Source organism: Prionailurus bengalensis, chromosome B3 (assembly GCF_016509475.1).
Source record: "Prionailurus bengalensis isolate Pbe53 chromosome B3, Fcat_Pben_1.1_paternal_pri, whole genome shotgun sequence".
NCBI lineage: Eukaryota > Metazoa > Chordata > Mammalia > Carnivora > Felidae > Prionailurus > Prionailurus bengalensis.
Window position 1 is genome coordinate 146311528 of NC_057355.1, and position 27508 is coordinate 146339035.

At 45.2% G+C, this 27508-nt stretch overlaps 1 protein-coding gene across 1 annotated transcript in view; it reads left to right on the top strand.

Moving 5' to 3' along the window:
• The window catches only part of TDRD9 (tudor domain containing 9), a 118260-nt gene that overhangs the window by 56077 nt on the left and 34675 nt on the right, over positions 1-27508 (top strand). The window contains exons 14-21 of the mRNA XM_043554410.1: positions 4103-4200; positions 4825-4956; positions 6042-6207; positions 6291-6354; positions 6688-6751; positions 7039-7083; positions 9668-9721; positions 26465-26581. Of these exons, the coding sequence (XP_043410345.1) occupies positions 4103-4200; positions 4825-4956; positions 6042-6207; positions 6291-6354; positions 6688-6751; positions 7039-7083; positions 9668-9721; positions 26465-26581 (740 nt within the window). The remainder of the gene's footprint in view (positions 1-4102; positions 4201-4824; positions 4957-6041; positions 6208-6290; positions 6355-6687; positions 6752-7038; positions 7084-9667; positions 9722-26464; positions 26582-27508) is intronic.

Sequence of the window (27508 nt, forward strand, 5' to 3'; positions counted from 1 at the left end):
GCACGATTCTGAGTACTTAACGTGAACTCATTTAATTCTCCTGCCACCCCGTGACCTAGTCCGCTGTTGACATCCTCACATTTTACTGGTGCAACGGAGAGGCAGAGAAGGGGTGACGGCCTCAGGCTGTCCTGGACAGTGGGGGTGCTGCTCCGGCTGCAGTCCGCATCCTTAGCCCGGGGCTCTGCTGCCTCCCCCGAGACGGCTGCCCAGAGAGGGCGTGAGAGCGAGTGGGTAGGTCACTCAGGGCCGGAGCCAGCTTCTCATCGCTTTGGGAAAACCGTATGTTGAGTCACGTGTTGTTATAAAATTGAGCGAAAGAAAGGATAATAAACTGTAATCATCTTACTGTGTCTTAGCCTCCCAACCCAGAATTACCCCCCAAACAAGTCCCATGCTTAGAAAAAAAATGACTAGAAATAAACACACAAAAGCCTTTGGGTCTTGAGATTATAGGAGTCTTAGCCTTTGTTTTTCTGTATGTTCAAGATTTCTGTAATAAACATTCTTTCTTTGAGAAGTTGGAAAATCGTCCCTGGAGTCTCTCAAACACAGGCCAGCATCTCCCAGCTTGTTGGCAACGACACCTCACAGAACCGTAGTGCAGCGTCCGGATCAGGCGGTCGGTGTCGGTACAACACGTAGACCACAGACCGTCACTGCTCAGTTTTACACGTGCCCCGGTGTGTGTCCTCTCTGCCGTCTAACGTCACGTGCAGACCCGTGTAAGCACCGCCATCAGAATGCAGAACAGGACAGCTGCCCGGAAGGAGCTGCCTGGCACTGGCCTCTCCGCCAGCCGCTGTTCTTCCCCGTTTTGTCCTTCGTTTCCAGGATGTTATCCGTGTGGAAGCGTGCAGCTGGGGACTTTCGGGGTGGGCTCGTTTCACTCACCACCACATCCTTAAGATCTGTCCAAATTGCTGCATGTATCCACAGCTCTTATTTATTCATTAAATGCTTGTTTGTTTTTGAGAGAGAGAGAGCACGAGCAGGGGAGGGGCAGAGAGAGGGAGACAAAGAATGAAGCAGGCTCTAGGCTCTGAGCTGCCAGCACAGAGCCTGGCCCAGGGCTCGAACTCAAGAGCCGCTGGATCGTGACCAGAGCCAAAGTTGGTCGCTCAACCAGCTAAGCCCCCCAGGCGCCCTTATTGATTTATTTTGAGAGGATGAGGGAGAGAGCACGTGCACGCACATGTACAGGGGAGGGGCAGAGAGAGGGAGAGAGGATCCCAAGCAGACGCCTCACTGTCAGCCCAGAGCCTGACTGGGGGCTCGGACCCCCAAACTCTGAGATCATGACGGGAGCCAAAACCAAATTGGACGGTCACCCGACTGAGCCGTCCAGGCACCCCAGTAGTTCTTGTTGCTGGATTCCATTGTACCATTCGCCTCTTGAAGGATGTTGGAGCATCTCTGGTTCCTGGCAGTTGCCAATAAAGCCACCAAGAATATTGACGTACGGGTTTTGTGCGGATGTAAGTTTTCGTTTCTCTGGGATACGAGCCCAGGAGTGCCATTACTGGGTGCCACGGCAAGCATATGGTTAGTTTTAGAGGAAGCTGTGTCAGTCGATTTCCACGGTGGCTGCGTGGTGGCTCCACTCCTGCCAGCAGTGTGTGCGATTCATTTTCTCCCCACCGGTGCCAGCATTTGGTGTTAACGGCTGTTTTCGTTGTAGCCATTCTGAAGGCGTGTGATAATCTCTCCTTGTGATTTTAACGTACGTGTCCCCGACGGCTGATGAGGTGGGCGCCTCTTCCTGTGCTTCTCTGCCATCTGTGTGCCCGCAACGAGGTGTCCGTTTTTGTCTTGGGCCCGGTTTAGAGTTGGACCGTGTGCGTGGTGACTGGCGAGTCGAGTTCTCCTTGCCACCTCGATGCTAGTCCTTTGAGAGATGCTGGATGTGTGGTTTGCACACCCTCCCCCACTCCGTCCTGTATGTTGTCTCTTCATCCTCTTCTGAGGGTCTTTTGGAGAGAAAACTTTTAACTTGGCTGACGTCTTCCTTTTGGGTGGTGTTGGGGGCCACGTGTCAACGCTTCACCTCTGCCTGCGTCCCTGGGGGGGTTTCTCCTGCGTTTTCTTCTCACAGTTTCGGAGATGTGTGTTCTGCGTTTATGGCTGTGACCCATTTGAATGAACTTCTGTGAGAGGTGTGAGGTTAGGGGCGAGGTTCATCTCTTTGCCCGTGGGTGTCCCATTCCAGCACCGTTGAATTTCCCGCGGAGTGGCTTCTGCGCCTTTGTGCGGTGTCACGGGCGCTGTGCGCCTCTCCCTGCCCTGCACCCTGCTGGGCCCCTCCCGCTGCCTTCTTTACTTTCGGAAGTGTCACGCTTCTCCCTCCCACACGGGGTTTAGAATGAACTTGTCCCTGTCTACAAAAAACTCATTTGTGATTTTGATCGGAATTGCATTAAACCCATAGGACGGTTTGTGGAGAATCGACGTCTTTGTTATGCTGGATCTTCAATCCCTGAACACGGTTTGTGTCTCCACTTACTTTTTTAATCAGCTTGTGTTGTTTTCAGCATGCAGATCCTAACTATTTTATTTTTCTCGGGGTGATTGGAAATGGCGTTGCATTTTTAATTTCGGTTTTTACGTGTTCATTGCTGCCGTGTGTATAGACGTGTGAGTGACTTTTGTGTGTTGATCTCGTACCCTGTGGCTTTGCTGAGTTCACTAGTTGGTTCTAGGAGTTGGTTTCACTTTTGTCTTTTGTCATTGCCTTGGAGTTTTGTACTTAGAGAGTCCTGTCATTGGCACGTTAAGGTGCAGGGTGGGGGTGATGATGGCAGTGCTGGAAGTCCGGACTCTCCACTCAACTCCCCGCGGGTGAAGGGACCTACCAGGGGAGACAGCTGGAGGTGGGGGGCAGGAGTCCAGACGCCCCTCCGTCTTTCCTGACTCCACAGGTGGGGAAGGAGACAACCTCCCTGGGCTGCCCCGTTTTTAAAAATGTTTGTTTATTGATTTTGAGAGAGAGGGAGCGAGAGCATGTGTGCATGCACACGTGAGCAGGGGAGGGGCAGAGAGACAGGGAGGGACAGAATCCCCAGCAGGCTCCTCTCTGTCAATGCAGAGCCTGACGCGGGGCTCAATCTCACAAACCATGAGATCATGACCTGAGCCGAAGTCAAGAGTTGGACGCTTTACCGACTGAGCCACCCAGGCGCCCCAGGGCTGCTGCATTTTTAAAAGCTGGGTATTTATTAAGGACACCCTTTCTCCTCCCCGCCCCTCTTTCTCCTTGGGAGATTTTATTATGTTTAGGGATAGAGGAGTTTGTCCTCCACAAGCAATACAGTCACAAGAGAAGAGTCCTCGTATGGTGGTCCATGAGGGCCAGGCCTGGTTCCGAGCCCTCATTTCACGTGAAGCAGCTGTCATGACGGCAGCCTTTGCGGAGGCTTCGGGACTGATGGCCATGGTGAGAAGCCCAAGGCAGACGGCGACAGTGACAGCCTACACATGTCTCGTTGCACAGCCACGTCACGGGGGGAGCCTCACCGGCTCCTGCCAGCTATGCTTTTTGTGTTTTTATTAGTGTGAGCTTTGCATCTGCAGGAAATGTCTTGTATTTAAAATGTTTTGATTTTCGTTGCATATTGGGGCCAACGTGGTTTTCTTTAGAAATAACGCATCGCATTGTATGCTGTCGGTCACAGGGGAAACTTCAGTGCTTAATCTGCCTACACGAGAGGTCTTTGAACACCAGCTTATTCTGAAGTCTTTACCGACCTCGTCTGGTAGAAAATAACAGGGGGTGGGGCGCCTGGGTGGCGCAGTCGGTTAAGCGTCCGACTTCAGCCAGGTCACGATCTCGTGGTCCATGAGTTCGAGCCCCGCGTCAGGCTCTGGGCTGATGGCTCAGAGCCTGGAGCCTGTTTCTGATTCTGTGTCTCCCTCTCTCTCTGCCCCTCCCCCATTCATGCTCTGTCTCTCTCTGTCCCAAAAATAAATAAACGTTGAAAAAAAAAAAAAAAAAAGAAAATAACAGGGGCTTTTCTTAATATTTAATGGTTATTCTTACATACGTATTTATGCTAACGCGAAGGTGATTAATGCCAAATGGTGTTTGGATGTTTCTCCTTCGCAGGCCGTGCGGGAAGAGTGTCTAAAGGGCACTGCTATAGATTGATCCACAGGGATTTCTGGGACAGCTCCATCCCAGACCACGTTGTCCCCGAGATGTTGGTAATGCTCTTTGGTCATTTCCAAAGTTTGCTTTTTATAGATAGAGTTTTATTGAATGGCCTAGGTAATACAGTGTTAGGTGTTAACAATTTCGATTCCAGGGAAGTCACTGCCTGACCAGACTAGCCTTTAATCACAGTGCTGGCTTGCCATCTATTGAGCGCCCCGCGCTCGGCCCGGACTGCGCATGCTTGTTAAATTTGTAGTGAGAGGCGTGGCTCCTTGTGCCTGCGGGCTCCAGCCCTTCACGGCCCTTAAGCGTGGGTCAGCGCCGGCTTCCTCTTTGTCCCCTCTTCTCTTCTTCCTTGTCTTTCTCTTTCTCTTTCTCTTCCTTCTTTCTCCCCCCTCCCCCCTCCCCCCCCACCAATCTGTTTCTTTCCCCCTCCTTCCCCATCTGTCTCTCCCCACCTCCTCTCCTGCCCTATCTCTCTCCCTTGCCTGCACATCTTTCTTTTCTGTCTCTTCTCTTTCTCCTCTCTCACCTTTGTCTCTCTCCATCGTCTCTTTTTCTTTCTTTTTCTCTTCTCCTCTCTCCTGCATCTGCCTCTGAAGTACTAGTCATGTGTAGGTAGGTTAGGTTAATTTATTTAATTCTTCTGTTTCTAAGTGTTTTGCTCTTTTCAGCGTTGTCCATTAGGAAGCACAATATTGAAAGTGAAATTGCTGGATATGGGTGAACCGAGAGCTTTGCTGGCAACGGCCCTTTCTCCACCTGGTCTGGGTGACATTGAACGAACCATCCTTCTGCTAAAGGAGGTAGGCCTGCGTGATGTTCGTCAGTGCTGGGAAAGCTAAGATTTTGTTGGGTAAATTATGGAAGTTTTGTGACATGGATATCTTTAAAGTATTTTGATGGTCCTAAACAATCAGCATTGGCTTTAAAAAGCACCTGTAATGCCTCATCGTCGATACCAGGCTCCATACCTGTTGTTCACCCCAGTTTTGTGGGTGATCTCGCTGAGGCTCTTGCCTTTGCTGGGTTCCCCTCCCCGGGCCCCTCCCAGCCCCCATGCCGTCTGCTGGCCTTTGCTGCCACGAGGGGAGAAGACGCAGCGTGTGGTGATGCTGAGGGGTTTCTGCAGATGTGAAAGTAATGAATGCCAATGCCAAATGGGGTGTGAGTATTTCTTCCTCACAGGCTGTGCGGGACGAGCGTCTAAAGGGCGCTGTTGTGGGCTGACGCTCAGGGTTTCGGGGCGGCTCCGCCTGACCGTGCCTGCCCGCCGGTGTCCACCAGCTCCGTGGCCGAATCTGCACGAAGTCCTATCTGCACGAAGTTCTAGGCGGCTCCTTCCCTTGCCGGAAACTGCTCTGCCCCCTTGGATTCTTGGGCTCCTGACCCCCAGCCCGCCGTGCTCTTGCTGCCCGTGGCCCGGGCCTTGGCCTGTGCGCCGCTTCTTGGGGCTGCGGATGGTCTTCTGGCCCTTGAAGTTGGGGGCGCTCTGGTGTTTCACCTCTGCTTTGAAACACTTAGGTACCTTTGTTTTCTCCCACAGACAGTTGAATACGTCATGTCGTGTGTGACGTGGTAGTCAGGTCTGCGGTTTAATGTCGTGCGCGCTATACTTGTTGAATCATAAGTGGACTTTGGCGGGAGTATCTCGAGCATTACCTCCCAGTGCCGCTCTTTTTAAAAAATAAGAAAATGTGTTCTAAATTCCAGAAAGCAAATTAAAAAGACTTTTTTTTTGGGAGCATCAATTTTTCATAAGTCAACTTAGATGTCTTTCAGAGTCTTACCAAGATGTGGTCTTCATTTCCTGTTTAAACTGCCTGCTTCTTGGGAAAAAAGAACCTGAAGAAGTCTGTGCTTGCTAACAGCACTAATTTATTTCTTAAAGGTTGGAGCACTTGCAGTGAGTGGGCAGAGAGAGGATGAGAACCCCCACGATGGTGAACTGACCTTCTTAGGAAGAGTTTTGGCCCAGCTTCCTGTTAATCAGCAGCTCGGTAAACTCATAGTCCTTGGACACGTATTTGGATGTCTCGATGAGTGTCTTATTATAGGTAAGTGTGGGCGCAGGGAGGTCTTGGGAGGGCTGTGGACTGCCGCTCTACCAGCCTCACCTCGTCTTTGTTTTTCTCTTTAGCTGCAGCGCTTTCCTTGAAGAACTTTTTTGCAATGCCTTTTAGGCAGCATCTTGATGGATACAGGTATTTAGTGTTCGTGTGTATGTGTGTGCATATATATGTGTGTGTATATATATATATATGTATATATATATAGTTTTCTTAAGTATTTATTTTGAGAGAGAGTGAGAGAGAGAGAGAGGGAGAGAGAGAGAGAGGAGAGAGAAAATCCCAAGCAGACCCCGCAATGTCCGTGCAGAGCCTGATGGGCTCAATCCCACATACGGTGAGATTATGACCTGAGCTGAAATCAAGAGTTGGATGCTTAGCAGACTGATCCACCCAGATGCCCCTGGCATTCCTATTTTTAAAAGCCACTTTTTAAGGGCATCGGATGACACTGTTTGTTCTCTGTAGGAACAAAGTGAATTTCTCCGGCAACAGCAAGAGCGACTGCATTGCACTGGTTGAGGCATTTAGAGTAAGTGTTTTCCGATCGGGCGAGGGGGCCTGCCGCCGCAGGGCCTTAGTGTGCGTTCGGACCACAGCCCTTTCTCTGCCGGAAGCACTGTGAGGCTTGTTGGCATCCAACGTTGAACAAACCGTGTTGGAAGAAGTAGATGCGGGGGCGGGGGGGGGGGGCACGTGTTATGAAGTTGTTGGGAAAAAATTTGTAAGTTTTCTCTGGTTAAAATGTGTTGGAATTAGACTCTAAAAATTTTTAATTAGCTAATAAGGTTTTTTTGAAACTGGGTCATTTGTTTTTAGACTTGGCAGGCTTGCAGACAGAGAGGAGAGCTTCGGCACCCAAAGGTTGGTCAGTTGTTTCTTCTGTTCATAGTTGGGTGTAAGGATCCAGGGAGACTCCCCTGGGCTTCTCTCGCTTGGCCCGATCACCGCAGGTGACACAGGAGAGCACCAGGCCTGAGCTGAGGTCGTGGCCTGTCCTCAGGGGGCGGCAGGCTGGAACAGGGAGTAGGCGGTCCTTTGGCGAAGGGCTTCGGAGCCTGTCTTCGGGGTAGTGGTCACTTGTGGAGGTGGCTCCCGGGGCCCATGGCGGAGCTGGCCTTCCACTTCCCGAGTCCTGGGGATCCTTCTGTTGGGTCTGGAGCCGCGTCAGCTTCTAGTGCTTCGTGCCCACAGGGATGTGCCTGGAGGCACCGTTCCCAGCAAAGAACCGTGCAGATGGCAAGATTTCATTCTTCCTCGTTGCTGAGTAGTATTCCATTGTATATATAAACCACATCTCTGTCCATTCATCAGTGGATGGACATTTGGGCCCTTTCCATACTTTGGCTGTTGTTGATAGGGCTGCTATAAACATGGGGGCGCGTGTGCCCCTATGAATCCTGCCATTTGCAACAACATGGATGGAGCTAGAGGGTATTATGCTAAGTGATGTAAGTCAGTCAGAGAAAAGCATACCAGATGACTTCACTCATATGTGGAACTTGAGAAACTTAACAGAAGACCATGGGGAAGGGAAGGGAAAAAATAGTTTGAAAACAGGGAGACAAACCATAAAGAGACTCTTAAATACAGAAAACACTCTGAGGGTTGATGGGGGGGGGGGTGGGATGGTGGGGAAAATGGGAGATGGGCATTGAGGAGGGCACTTGTTGGGATGAGCACTGGGTGTTCTATGTAAGCGATGAACCACGGGAATCTACTCCCTAAGCCAAGAGCACACTGTATACACTGTATGTTAGCCAACTTGACAATAAATGATACGTAAAAACAAAACAAAGCAAAAACACAACTAAGAACCCCGAAACCTTCCTTTTGCTGTTGTTTCCTGAGTTTTAGTTTAGATAATAGGCTTTAAAGAACTCAATTCTTTTTTTTTTTTGGTCAGGTTTTGTTCTCCTTCTAAACTGATTAGGTTCAAAAGACTGGATAGATTTGTGTGTTTAAATTTGCCTTGCCTACAGGTGTCCCTACAACAGCTGCACAAGTTACCCGTTAAAGCTGCCTTTTAAAAAAAATTTTTTTTTCAACGTTTATTTATTTTTGGGACAGAGAGAGACAGAGCATGAACGGGGGAGGGGCAGAGAGAGAGGGAGACACAGAATCGGAAACAGGCTCCAGGCTCCGAGCCATCAGCCCAGAGCCCGACGCGGGGCTCGAACTCACAGACCGCGAGATGGTGACCTGGCTGAAGTCGGACGCTTAACTGACTGCGCCACCCAGGCGCCCCTAAAGCTGCCTTTTAAAGAGTCAGCTATGCCCAAGGGATACAGGAGTACTGATGCATAGGGGCACTTGTACCCCAATATTTATAGCAGCACTCTCAACAATAGCCAAATTATGGAAAGAGCCTAAATGTCCATCAACTGATGAATGGATAAAGAAATTGTGGTTTTTGTTTTTGTTTTGTTTTGTTTTTTAAAATTTTTTTTTCAACATTTATTTATTTTTGGGACAGAGAGAGACAGAGCATGAACGGGGGAGGGGCAGAGAGAGAGGGAGACACAGAATCGGAAACAGGCTCCAGGCTCTGAGCCATCAGCCCAGAGCCCGACGCGGGGCTCGAACTCACGGACCACGAGATCGTGACCTGGCTGAAGTCGGACGCTTAACCGACTGCGCCTCCCAGGCACCCCAGAAATTGTGGTTTATATACACAATGGAGTACTACATGGCAATGAGAAAAAATGAAATATGGCCTTTTGTAGCAACATGGATGGAACTGGAGAGTGTGATGCTAACTGAAATAAGTCAGGCAGAGAAAGACAGATACCATATGTTTTCACTCATATGTGGATCCTGAGAACCTTAACAGAAACCCATGGAGGAGGGGAAGGAAAAATAAAAAGAAAAAAAAAAAAGAGGTTAGAGTGGGAGAGAGACAAAGCATAAGAGACTCTTGGAAACTGAGAACAAACTGAGGGTTGATGGGGGGTGGGAGGGAGGGGAGGGTGGGTGATGGGTATTGAGGAGGGCACCTTTTGGGATGAGCACTGGGTGTTGTATGGAAACCAATTTGACAATAAATTTTATATATTGAAAAAAAAAACAAAAAAAAACAACAAAAAAAGAGGCAGCTATGCTATTTGTCTTGTTGGTGTACGTATTCTTTTTGATTTATGTTTTTTTTTTTTCAACGTTTATTTATTTTTGGGACAGAGAGAGACAGAGCATGAACGGGGGAGGGGCAGAGAGAGAGGGAGACACAGAATCGGAAACAGGCTCCAGGCTCTGAGCCATCAGCCCAGAGCCCGACGCGGGGCTCGAACTCACGGACCGCAAGATCGTGACCTGGCTGAAGTCGGACGCTTAACCGACTGCGCCACCCAGGCGCCCCTGATTTATGTTTTTGTATGACATCTATGTGTTACGGTAGCCAAACGAACTCTAATTTGTCAATTGATATTGAGTGTTATGCCTTTATTTAAAGGATGAACTTGACTGGGGACGGTTAAATTACATTCAAATCAAGAGAATTAGAGAGGTAAGTTGTAAATTCTTTGAATGTAAAGATTTATCACATGTGTATTAAGTACCCACAGTACACAGGGTGGTAAGCGAGAGCTCCAGCTTTAGCGGAATTTGTATACGTGCTATTTATTTATGATACGATTTTTATATAACTCATAAATATTTATGTCTGTGTATAACTGTAATACCTACATAATTTGTATGGATGGTGTATGTAACGTGTATTTAATTACATATATTCAATATAGTATTCTTATAATTTCTAAAATAACAGCCTTATTTTCTCATTCTGAATATCGTGTACTTGTGCTCTGATTCTTGATTAGATTTGTGTGTTCAGGGGGGTCCCCAAGACCACCCTCGAGCTAAGCGATTCACCAGAAAGACACAGATCTCAGAAAAGCCGTTACACTCATGGTTCTGGTTTATTTATTTATTTTTTAATATATGAAATTTATTGTCAAATTGGTTTCCATACAACACCCAGTGCTCTTCCCAAAAGGTGCCCTCCTCAATACCCATCACCCACCCTCCCCTCCCTCCCACCCCCATCAACCCTCAGTTTGTTCTCAGTTTTTAACAGTCTCTTGTGCTTTGTCTCTCTCCCACTCTAACCTCTTTTTTTTTTTTTTCTTTTTCCTTCCCCTCCCCCATGGGTTTCTGTTAAGTTTCTCAGGATCCACATAAGAGTGAAACCATATGGTATCTGTCTTTCTCTGTATGGCTTATTTCACTTAGCATCACACTCTCCAGTTCCATCCACGTTGCTACAAAAGGCCATATTTCATTTTTTCTCATTGCCACGTAGTATTCCATTGTGTATATAAACCACAATTTCTTTATCCATTCATCAGTTGATGGACATTTAGGCTCTTTCCATAATTTGGCTATTGTTGAGAGTGCTGCTATAAACATTGGGGTACAAGTGCCCCTATGCATCAGTACTCCTGTATCCCTTGGATAAATTCCTAGCAGTGCTATTGCTGGGTCATAGCATAGGTCTATTTTTAGTTTTCTGAGGAACCTCCACACTGCTTTCCAGAGTGGCTGCACCAATTTGCATTCCCACCAACAGTGCAAGAGGGTTCCCGTTTCTCCACATCCTCTCCAGCATTTATAGTCTCCTGATTTGTTCATTTTGGCCACTGTGACTGGCGTGAGGTGATATCTGAGTGTGGTTTTGATTTGTATTTCCCTGATAAGGAGCGACATTGAACATCTTTTCATGTGCCTGTTGGCCATCCGGATGTCTTCTTTAGAGAAGTGTCTTTCCATGTTTTCTGCCCATTTCTTCACTGGGTTATTTGTTTTTCAGGTGTGGAGTTTGGTGAGCTCTTTATAGATTTTGGATACTAGCCCTTTGTCCGATATGTCATTTGCAAATATCTTTTCCCATTCCGTTGGTTGCCTTTTAGTTTTGTTGGTTGTTTCCTTTGCTGTGCAGAAGCTTTTTATCTTCATAAGGTCCCAGTAATTCACTTTTGCCTTTAATTCCCTTGCCTTTGGGGATGTGTCGAGTAAGAGATTGCTATGGCTGAGGTCAGAGAGATCTTTTCCTGCTTTCTCCTCTAAGGTTTTGATGGTTTCCTGTCTCACATTCAGGTCCTTTATCCATTTTGAGTTTATTTTTGTGAATGGTGTGAGAAAGTGGTCTAGTTTCAACCTTCTGCATGTTGCTGTCCAGTTCTCCCAGCACCATTTGTTAAAGAGACTGTCTTTTTTCCATTGGATGTTCTTTCCTGCTTTGTCAAAGATGAGTTGGCCATACGTTTGTGGGTCTAGTTCTGGGGTTTCTATTCTATTCCATTGGTCTATGTGTCTGTTTTTGTGCCAATACCATGCTGTCTTGATGATTACAGCTTTGTAGTAGAGGCTAAAGTCTGGGATTGTGATGCCTCCTGCTTTGGTCGTCTTCTTCAAAATTACTTTGGCTATTCGGGACCTTTTGTGGTTCCATATGAATTTTAGGATTGCTTGTTCTAGTTTCGAGAAGAATGCTGATGCAATTTTGATTGGGATTGCATTGAATGTGTAGATAGCTTTGGGTGGTATTGACATTTTGACAATATTTATTCTTCCAATCCATGAGCAGGGAATGTCTTTCCATTTCTTTAAATCTTCTTCAATTACCTTCATAAGTTTTCTATAGTTTTCAGCATACAGAACTTTTACATCTTTGGTTAGATTTATTCCTTGGTATTTTATGCTTCTTGGTGCAATTGTGAATGGGATCAGTTTCTTTATTTGTCTTTCTGTTGCTTCATTGTTAGTGTATAAGAATGCAACTGATTTCTGTACATTGATTTTGTATCCTGCAACTTTGCTGAATTCATGTATCGGTTCTAGCAGACTTTTGGTGGAGTCTATCGGATTTTCCATGTATAATATCATGTCATTTGCAAAAAACGAAAGCTTGACTTCATCTTTGCCAATTTTGATGCCTTTGATTTCCTTTTGTTGTCTGATTGCTGATGCTAGAACTTCCAGCACTATGTTAAACAACAGTGGTGAGAGTGGGCATCCCTGTCATGTTCCTGATCTCAGGGAAAAAGCTCTCAGTTTTTCCCCGTTGAGGATGATGTTAGCTGTGGGCTTTTCATAAATGGCTTTTATGATGTTTAAGTATGTTCCTTCTATCCCGACTTTCTCAAGGGTTTTTATTAAGAAAGGGTGCTGGATTTTGTCAAAGGCCTTTTCTGCATTGATTGACAGGATCATATGGTTCTTCTCTTTTTTTTTTGTTAATGTGATGTATCACGTTGATTGATTTGCGGATGTTGAACCAGCCCTGCATCCCAGGAATGAATCCCACTTGATCATGGTGAATAATTCTTTTTATATGCTGTTGAATTCGATTTGGTAGTATCTTACTGAGAATTTTTGCATCCATATTCATCAGGGATATTGGCCTGTAGTTCTCTTTTTTTACTGGGTCTCTGTCTGGTTTAGGAATCAAAGTAATACTGGCTTCATAGAATGAGTCTGGAAGTTTTCCTTCCCTTTCTATTTCTTGGAATAGCTTGAGAAGGATAGGTATTATCTCTGCTTTAAACGTCTGGTAGAACTCCCCTGGGAAGCCATCTGGTCCTGGCTCCTATTTGTTGGGAGATTTTTGATAACTGATTCAATTTCTTCGCTGGTTATGGGTCTGTTCAAGCTTTCTATTTCCTCCTGATTGAGTTTTGGAAGAGTGTGGGTGTTTAGGAATTTGTCCATTTCTTCCAGGTTGTCCAATTTGTTGGCATATAATTTTTCATAGTATTCCCTGATAACTGTTTGTATCTCTGAGGGATTGGTTGTAATCATTCCATTTTCATTCATGATTTTATCTATTTGGGTCATCTCCCTTTTCTTTTTGAGAAGCCTGGCTAGAGGTGTGTCAATTTTGTTTATTTTTTCAAAAAACCAACTCTTGGTTTCGTTGATCTGCTCTACAGTTTTTTTAGATTCTATATTGTTTATTTCTGCTCTGATCTTTATTATTTCTCTTCTTCTGCTGGGTTTAGGCTGCCTTTGCTGTTATGCTTCTATTTACTTTAGGTGTGCTGTTAGATTTTATATTTGGGATTTTTCTTGTTTCTTGAGATAGGCCTGGATTGCAATGTATTTTCCTCTCAGGACTGCCTTTGCTGCGTCCCAAAGCATTTGGATTGTTGTATTTTCATTTTCGTTTGTTTCCATATATTTTTTAATTTCTTCTCTAATTGCCTGGTTGACCCACTCATTCGTTAGTAGGGTGTTCTTTAACCTCCATGCTTTTGGAGGTTTTCCAGACTTTTTCCTGTGGTTGATTTCAAGCTTCATAGCATTGTGGTCTGAAAGTATGCATGGTATAATTTCAATTCTTGTAAACTTATGAAGGGCTGTTTTGTGACCCAGTATATGATCTATCTTGGAGAATGTTCCATGTGCACTCGAGAAGAAAGTATATTCTGTTGCTTTGGGATGCAGAGTTCTAAATATATCTGTCAAGTCCATCTGATCCAGTGTCTCATTCAGGGCCCTTGTTTCTTTATTGACCGTGTGTCTAGATGATCTATCCATTTCTGTAAGTGGGGTATTAAAGTCCCCTGCAATGACCACATTCTTATCAATAAGGTTGCTTATGTTTATGAGTAATTGTTTTATATATTTGGGGGCTCCGGTATTCGGCGCATAGACATTTATAATTGTTAGCTCTTCCTGATGGATAGACCCTGTAATTATTATATAATGCCCTTCTTCATCTCTTGTACAGCCTTTAATTTAAAGTCTAGTTTGTCTGATATAAGTATGGCTACTCCAGCTTTCTTTTGGCTTCCAGTAGCATGATAAATAGTTCTCCATCCCCCTCACTCTCAATCTAAAGGTGTCCTCAGGTCTAAAATGAGTCTCTTGTAGACAGCAAATAGATGGGTCTTATTTTTTTATCCATTCTGATACCTTTGGTTGGCGCATTTAATCCATTTACATTCAGTGTTATTATAGAAAGATACGGGTTTAGAATCATTGTGATGTCTGTATGTTTTATGCTTGTAGTGATGTCTCTGGTACTTTGTCTCACAGGGTCCCCCTTAGGATCTCTTGTAGGGCTGGTTTAGTGGTGACAAATTCCTTCAGTTTTTGTTTGGGAAGACCTTTATCTCTCCTTCTATTCTAAATGACAGACTTGCTGGATAAAGGATTCTCGGCTGCATATTTTTTCTGTTTAGCGCACTGAAGATATCGTGCCAATTCTTTCTGGCCTGCCAAGTTTCAAAAGAGAGATCAGTCACGCGTCTTATAGGTCTCCCTTTATATGTGAGGGCACATTTATCCCTTGCTGCTTTCAGAATTTTCTCTTTATCCTTGTATTTTGCCAGTTTCACTATGATATGTCGTGCAGAAGATCGATTCAAGTTACGTCTGAAGGGAGTTCTCTGTGCCTCTTGGATTTCAATGCCTTTTTCCTTCCCCAGTTCAGGGAAGTTCTCAGCTATAATTTCTTCAAGTACCCCTTCAGCACCTTTCCCTCTCTCTTCCTCCTCTGGGATACCAATTATGCGTATATTATTTCTTTTTAGTGTATCACTTAGTTCTCCAATTTTCCCCTCATACTCCTGGATTTTTTTATCTCTCTTTTTCTCAGCTTCCTCTTTTTCCATAACTTTATCTTCTAGTTCACCTGTTCTCTCCTCTGCCTCTTCAAGCCGAGCTGTCGTCGTTTCCATTTTGTTTTGCATTTCGTTTAAAGCGTTTTTCAGCTCCTCGTGACTGTTCCTTAGTCCCTTGACCTCTGTAGCAAGAGATTCTCTGCTGTCCTGTATACTGTTTTCAAGCCCAGCGAGTAATTTTATGACTATTATTCTAAATTCACTTTCTGTTATGTTATTTAAGTCCTTTTTGATCAGCTCATTAGCTGTTGTTATTTCCTGGAGATTCTTCTGAGGGGAATTCTTCCGCTTGGTCATTTTGGATAGTCCCTGGCGTGGTGAGGACCTGCAGGGCACTTCCCCTGTGCTGTGGTGTATAACTGGAGTTGGTGGGCGGGGCCGCAGTCAGTCCTGATGTCTGCCCCCAGCCCACCGCTGGGGCCACAGTCAGACTGGTATGTGCCTTCTCTTCCCCTCTCCTAGGGGCGGGATTCACTGTGGGGTGGCATGGCCCATCTGGGCTACTTGCACCCTGCCAGCTTGTGGTGCTGGCAATCAGGCATATTAGCTGGCATAGATGGGAAGGTGCACGGCGGCAGGGGGGGCAGGCTTAGCTCGCTTCTCCTTAGGTGATCCACTTCAGGAGGGGCCCTGTGGCAGCGGGAGGGAGTCAGATCCGCCGCCGGAGGTTTGGCTCCGCAGAAGCGCAGAGTTGGGTGTTTGCGCGGAGCGAGCAAGTTCCCTGGCAGGAACCGGTTCCCTTTGGGATTTTGGCTGGGGGATGGGCGGGGGAGATGGCGCTGGCGAGGGCCTTTGTTCCCCACCAAACTGAGCTCTGTCGTCCGGGGGCTCAGCAGCTCTCCCTCTCTTTGTCCTCCAGCCTTCCCACTTTCCGAGCAGAGCTGTTGACTTATGACCTCCCAGACGCTAAGTCGCGCTTGCTGTCGGAACACAGTCCCTCAGGCCCCTCCGCTTTTGCCAGCCAGACTCGGGGGCTCTGCTTGGCCGGCGAGCCGCCCTCCGCCCCGGCTCCCTCCCGCCATTCCCGGAGCGTGCACCGCCTCGCCGCCCTTCCTACCCTCTTCCGTGGGCCTCTCGTCCGCACTTGGTTCCGGAGCCTCCGTTCTGCTGATCCTCTGGCGGTTTTCTGGGTTATTTAGGCAGGTGTGGGTGGAATGTAAGTGATCAGCAGGACGCGCGGTGAGCCCAGCGTCCTCCTACGCCGCCATCTTCCCTCTCTCCCGGTTCTGGTTTCTTATAGCTAAAGGATACACGTTAAAACGAGCGAAGGTAACAGGCACAGGGGGAGAAGCCCAGAGATGGCAGGTACAGGGCTTCGGCTGTTTCCTCCGCGTGGGCAGGGCAGCTCTCCTGGCAGTCGTGTGTGACGGCAGGCGGGAAGCACCGCCGACCCGAGAGCCTCCCTTGGGCCTTGGTGTCCAGGGTTTTACCTGAGGGAGGTATGTAGGCACGGGGCGCCCGCATAGCCGGCCCTGGTTACTTAGCGGTCAGCCCCGCAGAGGTCCCGCTGGTACTGCGTGGCAGGTGTTCCGCCATAAATCCTGTTGCCACCACAAACGATTTGTCAGGCCCAGGGCCTCAGGCGGACAAGACACTCCTGTGAGGCAGGAAGTTCCAAGGGCTTTAAAGGCTGTGTCCCAGGAACCTAGCCTGTCTTTGGAATGTGCAAGGTGTGGGCAACCCAGGCCTGCTGTGTTCACTCTTCACTGCAGTTTGCAACATGCTTAACCTGTTTTATTTTCAAGGAACTTAACTCCTGGTTTGGTTTGTCAGTTTTACTGCGTTAGGCATTTTTGGGGAAGGAGAGGTAGAGGATTTTAATGGATTGATGTTTGCTTTTTTCTGTTTTTTTTTTTCTTTTTAATGTTTATTTATTTTGAGAGAGAGAGTACAAGCAGGGGAGGGGCAGAGATTGAGGGGAGAGAGAATCCCAAGCAGGCCCTGCACTGTCGGCGCAGAGCCGGACGCAGGGCTCGATCCCACAAACCATGAGATCATGACCTGAACTGAAATCAAGAGCTGGATGCTCAACCACCTGAGCCATCCAGGTGCCCTGCTTGTTTCTATTAATTTAGTTCTTTGTCTCTTGGTTTACTATTTTAATCTTCCTGAGATGGGTATTTAATCCATTAACATTTCCAAGTTTTTCTAATTAAAAGCCTTTTAAAGCTGTGTATTTTCTTGTGTACACAGCTTGGGCCACATTCTGTTGATTTATGATAAGGAGGGATTGTTGTCATTCCTTCCTGTAACCTCTTTTAGTGTCAGTTTTCTCCTTGATGCAAGTGTTTTTAAGAAGAATATTTGAATTTCCTGATAGAGATATTTTTAGATCCCTTGTTTTGTTCATTTCAGATTTTATTGCATTGTGGTCAGAGAAACTGACTTGTATACTTTTAAACTGATCATCTATCTAAATTAGCTTATAGTGCAATAATGTTTTCAGGAGTAGATTCCGTTGATTCATCCCCTATGTATAACACGCAGTGCTCATCCCAACGAGTGTCCTCCTTAATTCCCCTTGCCCATTTAGCCCATCCCCCCACCCATGACCCCTCCAGCAACCCTCTGGATGTTCTCTGTATTTAAGTCTCTTATGTCTTGTCCCTCTCCCTGATTTTATACTATTTTTACTTCCCTTATGTTCATCTGTTTTGTATCTTAAATTCCACACAAGAGTGAAGTCCTATGATATTTGTCTTTCTCTAATTTTGCTTAGCATCATACCCTCCAGTTCCATCCACGTAGTTGCAAATGGCAAGATTTCATTCTTTTTGATTGCCAAATAATGCTCCATAGTGTATATTTGCCACTTCTTTATCCATTCTTCCGCTGATGGACATTTGGACTCTTTCCATACTTCGGCTATTGTTGATAGGGCTGCTATAAACATTGGGGTGCATGTGCTCCTTCAAATCTGTATTTCTGTAGAGCTTGGGTAAATACCTAGTAGTGCAGTTGCTGGGTTGTAGGGTGTTCTATTTTTAATTTTTTGAGGGACCTCCATACTGTTTTCCAGAGTGGCTGCACCAGTTTGCATTCCCACCAACAATGCAGAAGAGATCCTCTCTCTCTGCATCCTCACCAACATCTGTTGTCTGAGTTGTTAGTGTTAGCCATTCTGATTGGTGTGAGGTGGTATCTCATTGTGGTTTTGATTTTTATTATTATTTTTTAATGTTTATTTATTTTTGAAAGATAGAGATGGAGTGCAAGCAGGGGAAGGGGCAGAGAGAGAAGGAGACACAGAATCCCAAGCAGTCTCGTGGCTCTGAGCTGTCAGCACAGAGCCCGATGCAGGGCTCAAACTCACAAACCATAAGATCATGACCTGAGCTGAAGTCAGATGCTTAACCGACTGAGCCACCCAAGTGCCCCTCTCATTGTGGTTTTGATTTGTACTTCTGTGATGATGAGTGATATTGAGCATTTTTTTTAAATGTGTATTTTTGAGAGAGAGAGAGAGAGAAGGGGAGGGAAGGATAAGTGGGGGGGGTGTGCAGAGAGAGGGAGACACAGAATTGAAGCAGGCTCCAGGCTCTGAGCTGTCAGCACAGAGCCCAGTGTGTGGCTCGAACTCATGAACCACGAGATCATGACCTGAGCTGAAGTCCGGCACTTCAACCAACTGAGCCACCCAGGTGCTCCAAGCATGTTTTCATGTGTCTGTTAGCCTTCTGGATGTCTTCTTTGGAAAAGTGCCTATTCATGTCTTTTGCCCATTTCTTCCCTGGATTATTCGTTTTTTGGGTGTTGAGTTTGATAAGTTCTTTATAGATTTTGGATACTAACCCTTTATCTCATATGTCACTTGCAAATATCTTCTCCCATTCTGTTGGTTGCCTTTTAATTTTGCTGATTGTTTCCTTTGCCATGCAAAAGCTTTTTATCTTGGTGAGGTCCCAGTAGTTCATTTTTGCTTTTGTTTCCCTTGCCTCCAGAGACGTGTTGAGTAAGAAGTTGCTGCAGCATCGGTCAAAGAGGTTTTTGCCTGCTTTCTCCTCAAGGACTTTAATGGCTTCCTATCTTAGGTTTAGTCTTTCATTCATTTTGAGTTTATTTTTGTGTATGGTGTTAGAAAGTGGTCCAGCTTCATTTTTCTGCATGTTGCTGTCCAGTTTTCCCAACACCATTTGCTGAAGAGACGGTCTTTTTTCTATTGGATATTCTTTTCCTGCTTTGTCAAAGATTAGTTGGCTATATGTTTGTGGGTCCATTTGTGGGTTCTGTATTCCGTTCCATTGATCTGTGTGTCTGTTTTTGTGCCAGTACCATACTGTCTTGATGATTACAGCTTTGTAGTATAGTTTGAAGTCCAAAATTGTGATGCCTCCAGCTTTGGTTTTCTTTTTCAGGATTGCTTTGGCTGTTTGGGGTCTTGTCTGGTTCCATACAAATTTTAGGATTGTTTGCTCTAGCTCTGTGAAGAATGCTGGTGTTATTTTGGTAGAAATTGCATTGAATACATAGATTGCTTTGGGTGGTATTGACATTTTAACAATATTGTTTTTTCCAATCTATGAGCATGGAATATTTTTCCACTTTTTTGTGTGTCTTCTTCAGTTTATTTCATAAGCTTTTTGTAGTTTTCAGTGTATAGATTTTTCACTTCTTTGGTTAGGTTTATTCTTAGGTATTTTATGGGTTTTGGTGCAGTTGTAAATGGGATCCATTCCTTGATTTCTTTCTGCTGCCTCATTATTGGTGTATAGAAATGCAGCTGATTTCTGTGCATTGATTTAAAAAAATTTTTTTTATGTTTATTCATTTTTGAAAGAGAGAGAGCACAAGTAAGGGTGGGCGGAGAGAGAGGGGACACAGAATCCGAAGCACACTCCAGGCTCTGAGTTGCCAGCACAGAGCCTGACGCGGGGCTCGAACTCACGAACCACGAGATCATGATCTGAGCCGAAGTCGGACTCTCGACTGACTGAGCCGCCCAGGTGCCCCTGTGCATTGATTTTATATCCTGTGACTTTGATGAATTCATGGATCAGTTCTAGCAGGTTTTTTTGTGAAATCTTTGGGTTTTCCATATAGAGTATCATGTCGTCTGCAAAGAGGGAAAGTTTAATTTTCTTCTTGCTGATTGGGATGCCTTTTATTTCTTTGCATTGTCTGATGGCTAAGGCTAGGACTTTCAATGCTATGTTGAATGACAGTGGTGAGAGTGGACATCCCTGCCATGTTCCTGACCTTAGGGGGAAAGCTTTCAGTTTTTCCCCATTGAGGGTGATATTCGCGGTGGGTCTTTTGTATATGGCTTTTATGATTTGAGGTTTGATCCTTCTATCCCCACTTTCTTGAGGGTTTTTATCAAGAAAGGGTGCTGTATTTTGTGAAATGCTTTCTCTTCATCTCTTGAGAGGATCATGTGGTTCTTGTCCTTTATTTTATTGATGTGATGTATCACATTGGTTGTTTTGCGGGTATTGAACCAGCCCTGAATGCCAGGTATAAATCCCACTTGGTCATGGCTAATAATTCTTTTAAGGTATTGTTGAATCTGGTTGACTAGTATCTTGTTGAGGATTTTTGCATCTGTGTTCATCAGGGAAATTGGTCTGTAGCTCTCCTTTTTAGTGGGGTCTCTGGTTTTGGAATCAAGGTAATGCTGGCTTCATAGAAAGGGTTTGGAAGTTTTCCTTCCATTTCTATTTTTTGGAACAGCTTCAAGAGAATAGGTGTTAACTCTTCTTTAAACGTTTGATAGAATTCCCCTGGAAAGCCATCTGTCCCTGGACTCTTGTTTTTTGGGAGATTTTTGATTACTAATTAGATTTCTTTACTGGTTATCGGTCTGTTCAAATTTTCTATTTCTTCCTGTTTCAGTTTTGGTAGTGTATATGTTTCTAGGAATTTGTCCATTTCTTCCAGATTGCCCATTTTGTTGGCGTATAATTGCTCATAATATTCTCTTGTTGTTTGTATTTCTGCTGTGCTGGTTGTGATCTCTGCTCTTTCATTCTTGATTTTATGTATTTGGGTCCTTTTTCTTTTTGATCAAACTGGCTAGGGGTTTATAAAATTTTGTTAATTCTTTCAGAGAACCAGCTCCTGGTTTCATTGATCTGTTTACTGTTTTTTTTTTTTTTTTGGTATGTTTCGATAGCAGTAATTTCTTTTCTGATCTTTATTATTTCGTGTCTTCTGCTGGTTTGGGGTTTTATTTGCTGTTCTTTTTCCAGCTCTTTAAGGTTTAAGGTTAGGTTGTGTATCTGAGACATTTCTTCCTTCTTTAGGAAGGTCTGGATTGCTATATACTTCCCTCTTATGACTGCCTTTGCTGTGTCCCAGAGGTTTTGGCCTGCGGTGTTATCATTTTCATTGGCTTCCATGTATTTTTTAATTTCCTCTTTAACTTCTTGGTTAACCCATTCATTCTTTAGTAGGATGTTCTTTAATCTCCGAGCATTTGTTGTCTTTACAAATTTTTTCTTGTGGTTGATTTTGAGTTTTATAGCGTTGTGATCTGAAAATATGCACGGTATGATTTTGACCTTTTTGTACTTGTTGAGGGCTGATTTGTGTTCCAGTGGTGATCTGTTCTGGAAAATGTTCCATGTGCACTCGAGAAGAATGTGTATTCTGCTGCTTTAGGATGAAATGTTCTGAATATATCTGTTAAGTCCATCTCATCCAGTGTGTCATTCAAAGCCATTGTTTCTTTGTTGATTTTATGCTTAGATGATCTGTCCATTGCTGTAGGTGGGGTGTTGAAGTCCCTTATGGTATTATTGTCAATGAGTTTCTGTATGTGTGTGATTCATTGATTTATATTTTTAGGGCTTTCCACGTTGGGGCATAAATGTTTACAATTGTTAGATCTTCTTGGTGGATAGACCCCTTAATTATGATATAATGCCTGTGTTCATCTCTTGTTACAGTCTTTATTTTACAACCTAGATTGTCATATAAGTATGGCTACTCTGTCATTTTTTGGGGCAACCATTAGCATGATAGATGGTTCTCCATCCCCTTAGTTTCAATCTGAATGTGACTTTAGGTCTAAGATGGGGCTCTTGTAAACAGCATATAGATGGATCTTGTTTTCTTATCTGTTCTGTTACCATGTGTCTTTTGATTGGAGCATTTAGTCCACTGACATTTAGAGTGAGTACCGAAAGATACAAATTTATTGCCATTTTGTTGCCTGTAGAGTTGGGAGTTTCTGGTGATGTTCTCTAGTCCTTTCTAGTCTTTGTTGCTTTTGGTCTTTTTTCTTTTCTTTTGTCTTTTCTCCCCTCAGAGAGTCCCCTGTAAAATTTCTTGCAGGGCTGGTTTAGTGGTCACGAAGTCCTTTAAATTTTGTCTGGGAAACTTTTTGAATGACAGCCTTGCTGGATAAAGAATTCTTGGCTGCATGTTTTTCCAGTTCAGCACATTGAGTATATTCTGCCACTCCTTTCTGGCCTGCCGAGTTTCTGTGGATAGGTCTGCTCTGAACCTGATCTGTCTTCCCTTGTAAGTGAAGGACTCTTTTTCCCTTGCTGCTTTCATGATTCTTTCTTTGCCGGAGTATTTTGTGAATTTGACTATGATATGCCTTATTCATGGTCAGTCTAATGGGAGTTCTCTGTGCTTCCTGGATTTTGATGTCTGTGTCTTTCCCCAGATTAGGAAAGTTTTTGGCTATGATTTGCTGACATAAATCTTCTACCCCTTTTTCTCTCTATTCATCTTCTGAGACTACTATGATTCGGATGTTACTCCTTTTTAATGAGCTACTGAGTTCTCCAGTTCTTACATCATGCTCTTTTGCCTTAGTTTCCCTCTTTTTTCTGCTTCATCATTCTCCATAATTTAGTCTTCTGTATCGTTAATTCACTGCTCTGCTTCATCTATCCTTGATGCTGTGGCAGCCATTTGAGATTGCATCTCATTTCATTTTTAATTTCATCCTGACTAGATTTGACTTCTTTTATCTCCGCAGAAAGGGATTTTATGGTTTTTTCAACTCCACCTAGTATTCTTATTATAGTGACTCTAAATTCTGGTTCAGACATCGTGTTTATATCTGTGTTGATTAAGCCCCTGGCTGTCATTTCTTCCTGTTCTTTCTTTTGGGGTGAATTCCTTCTTTTCGTCATTTTGGAGGAAGAAGAAGAAGAAAGTAAAAATTAGGGGCGCCTGGGTGGCTCATTCGGTTGGGTGTCCACTTTGGCTCAGGTCATGATCTCGCGGTTCATGGGTTCGAGCCCCACGTCGGGCTCTATGCTGACAGCTCAGAGCCTGGAGCCTGCTTCAGATTCTGTGTCTCCCTCTCTCTGTTCCTTGCCCGCTCACACTCTGTCTCTCTCTCAAAAATAAATAAAGATTAAAAAAATTAAACAAAAAAGTAAAAAGTAAAAAATTAAAAATAGCACAAAAAACCAAATAAAAGAAGCTAGATCCTAGGTATGTTTTGGTCTGCTTGTTGAATGAAGCTTGCTAGAATAGAGAAAACAGGGAAAGAAAATAAAAATTAAAAAAGTAAGAAAAAGTTTAAAAATTAAAAAAAAGTATGTCATAAGATAGAATGAAATGAAGAAAGTAGAATAAAAAAATACGAAAATTTAAAAATATAGTAAAAAAGTAAAAATTATAAAAACAGAAAAATAAAAATACATTTTTCTCTTTCTGTATCCAAGAATAACAAAAGAAAAAGAGAAAATGAGTAGATAGACCAGCAAACAGAATGAAATCCGAATGAAATTACATCCAGTTTCTCCTAGAAGTCAAACTATGAAGCACTTCATAGTCTGTACACAGAGCCGGCCAAGAGACTTGTGATGTTCCTCTAGGACTTGGTTGACGCAGCTGGACAGGGTTGGTGTAGTGGCTCCATTCTCCACTAGGTGGCGTTGCTTAGCTTATTGGGGTTGATTGGTGTGGTGTGCATGCGCGTGTGTGTAGGTACGGGAAGGGTGAAAACGGAGTCACCCAGCTTCCCAGTCTGTAGCATCAGAACTCTGTGCTCTCACTGACTGATCATCAGGTACCCCTCCTTTGTCTCTGGCTTCTGTCTACTCCGGCTTCGACACTGTTGGTGACCAAGCTGTCAGCCTGCCAGGCAGCACCTCTCTCCCGAGTTTTATCTCAGATGTGCCTGTGTTTCCAAAACCCTGAGTTCTAAGGTCCCTGTTGCTTTGGCCTGCTCAGACTCTCTGGGGGAGTGTCTCGCCGAGCAATGGCTGGGAGCTGGCTTGCTCCCAGGAATGCTGATGGCCACCGTGATGCTGCAGAGGCCTGGAGACTGTGGCTGGGTGTTAGCCCGCCCAGAGAAAGTTCGCGCAATCACGTAGCAGCAGCGATTCAGGGGTTATGGCAAACCGCAACACACATCTGGTGCCAGGCTTCACCATAAACGTCCCTGTTCCAACACCAGCAAACGTGGCTGTTCTCTGGGGCCCTCTGGGACCTTTCCCGGTGGGGAGGCCACACAGCCTCAACCACCTGTCCTCCCAGCAGGGGAACTGCCTCTCCCCATGTGGCCCGAGGACCCTTGGACCTTGCTGTCTGCTCCCAGGGGATTCATCCTTTCCACCAGAGCACCACTAGCTGCAGAATTTCCGACCCTGCACTCCCCTGCTTATGGAGTGTAATGGTGTTGTGAAACCCTCTCCTTTTTCCTTTTTCCCTTTTTTGTTCAGTCTCTTGGGGCTGTTTCCACTCTTCTCTTTCTCTCCAGCTGCTTTTGAGGGGGGTGCTTTTCCTGTACTCTCCCCCCATCTCTGTCCTCTCTCCACAAAAACAGCTGTCTCCCCTCAGAAGCTTCTCTCTCCCCCAGTTCACCAATCCATGCCGCGTACCTGCCGAGTTCTGTGGCTGAAGTTACGCAGATTGTTGTGTTAATCGTCAGATCAGTTTTCTAGGTGTGCAAGATGGTTTGGTGCTGATCTAGCTGCATTTCAGGGATGAGAGAAGCAGAGAACTTCCGTGCTCCTCTGCCGTCTGCTAAACTGATTTTTTTTTTCAACATTTATTTATTTCTTGGGACAGAGAGAGACAGAGCATGAACAGGGGAGGGGCAGAGAGAGAGGGAGACACAGAATCAGAAGCAGGTTTCAGGCTCTGAGCCATCAGCCCAGAGCCCGACGCGGGGCTCGAACTCACGGACCGCGAGATCATGACCTGACTGAAGTCGGACGCTTAACCGACTGCGCCACCCAGGCGCCCCTAAACTGATTTTTAACTAAAGAAGTCATATGTCATGACAGCCTTAAGAAAGGTTTCAGGAGGGGGCACCTGGGTGGCTCAGTCGGTTAAGCGTCCGACTCTTGCTCTCAGTTTCATGAGTTTGAGCCCCACGTCTGCCTCTGTGCTGACAGCTGGAAGCCTACTTGGGATTCTCTCTTCCTCTGCCCCTCCCCCACTCACCGTCTCTGTCTCAAAATAAATAACATTTAAAAAAAAAAAAAAGAAAGGTTTCAGGAACATGGAAGTGCATTGGTTACCATGGGGGTGATGGGCTTGGTCCTTCTACGTGTCGTAGGCTTTTTGCACATCCTCACAGAACACAGCTTTTAAGTTTTTCTATCTTTCCAATTCTTCTTAGTTGTTTTCTCCAGTTAATGTTCACATCTGTGTGGTTTTTTTTACTTTTTTAGTTTATTAATATAATTTTGTGGTAAATTAATTTATGAACAATTTACAGATATTTATTGTTGTGTGTTCCTTTGTGTCTGTGTATTGAAGTTTGATGTTCTGTGTGAGATGGTTTTTATCACAACTGGGTGATTTTTTTTTGTTCAGAGCAACTGTTGAACCATTGGTCACTTAAGCTTGTTTGTTTTTTTTTTTTAATTTTTTTTTTTAACGTTTATTTATTTTTGGGACAGAGAGACACAGAGCATGAAGGGGGGAGGGGCAGAGAGAGAAGGAGACACAGAATCGGAAGCAGGCTCCAGACTCCGAGCCATCAGCCCAGAGCCTGACGCGGGGCTCGAACTCCCGGACCGCGAGATCGTGACCTGGCTGAAGTCGGACGCTTAACCGACTGCGCCACCCAGGCGCCCCACTTAAGCTTGTTTTTAATTACAAAAGCAATACATGTTCATGGTGGGGGTTCAGAGGCATGTGAGGTACTAAAGCAGAGGAGATGGTTCTGGTTACCTGCTCTTCCTATGCCCACAGGGCATTGTGGGTGCATGTTTGCAGTGTGTGTGTGTGTGTGTGTGTGTGTGTGTGTGTGTGTGTGTTTGCGTGCTTGCACACTTATAGATTGGGATCATGAAGCATATATGATTTTATGTCCTGGTATTTCTTTTTTTATGTTTATTTGTTTATTTTGAGGGGTGGCGCAGGGAGAGAGAATCCCAAGCAGGCCCCATGCTGTCAGTGAGGAGCCCAATGCGGAACTCGATCCCATGACCCTGCGATCATGACCTGAGCCGATTCAAGAGTTGGACGCTTAACTAACTGAGCCCCCAGGCACCCCTGTCCTGATATTTCTGTTAGTGGTTATCGTTGAGCATCCTTTCCATATCTTACTAGTCTTTGATAAGGTGACTCTTAATGAATTCTGTGTTTGATCCCATAGATGTATGAGTGCTTTCCCAATAGCGTGCTTATTTTCCAGTGTTTTCACTGTTCTGAATGGCAGGAGCACTTCGAGACCTCCTATCTCCATGTGTTTTTCTTAGGTGGCTGAGCTGTACGGAGAATTGAAGAATCGGGTCTCTCAGTTCAACATGTACGTTGATTCGCGGCGGCCTGTCATGGACCAAGAATATGTTTATAAGCAGCGCTTCATCCTGCAGGTATGCTGGGGTTTCCTGGATATCCTGATTCTTTCTTCTTGCCAGGTGTTGTGGTTGAGAGCGCACACACTCTGTCTTCTTGATATAAATCACGTCTCAGCAGAGATTTTTAGGTCTGTGATGTTCATCCTGCTTTGGGGGTTAGGAAACATTCTTACCTTGCACAGCGTAGGGTTTCCACATCATCAGGCTGGTCATCCAGATCCATTGCTAATCTCCAGAGGCATGTTTCTGTAGCACGCCAGCCATTGTTCTTGTTTCAGGAGGGGTCCTTGGTTTTTTGCTTTCAAGAAACTAAAAATGTTCTTCGTGTTATTCAATGTATATAGCTATTCCCTTATACTGAAGATACTAACTTTGGAGGCCGTGATCAAGTTAGCTTGTTGGACGGGACCTTACGGGGATTGTGTGGAAGGAAGCACAGCCTAGAAAAGTGGCTACTGTTTCCACTTTGGGGTCAGGAGGAGGAGGACGTCTGTGTGCATCAAGCGCGTCGAATTGGGTTGACGGAAGATGACTGCAAACAGAATGATGCCAGAAGACGGTGTTTTTCTGGGTTTCAGATTGCTTTAAGGAGGGAGAGTCTTCTGTGAGTGTTTGTTTCAAATGATATTTTGATTGAAGAAGGGACTCTGCAGAGTGCTTTTTAGAAGTGCGTATTGGGGCGCCTGGGTGGCTCAGTTGGTTAAGTGACTGACTTCGGCTCAGGTCATGATCTCACAGTTTGTGGGTTTGAGCCCCGCGTCGGGCTCTGTGCTGACAGCTGGGAGCCTGGAGCCTGCTTCGGATTCTGCGTCTCCCCCTCTCTCTACCCCTCCGCTGCTCATGCCCTGTGTCTCTCTGTCTCTCAATAATAAATGTTAAAAAAAATTAAAAAAAAATAGAAGTGCACACTGGATGTGTTTCTTGGAGTGTGGAGAGGTGCCC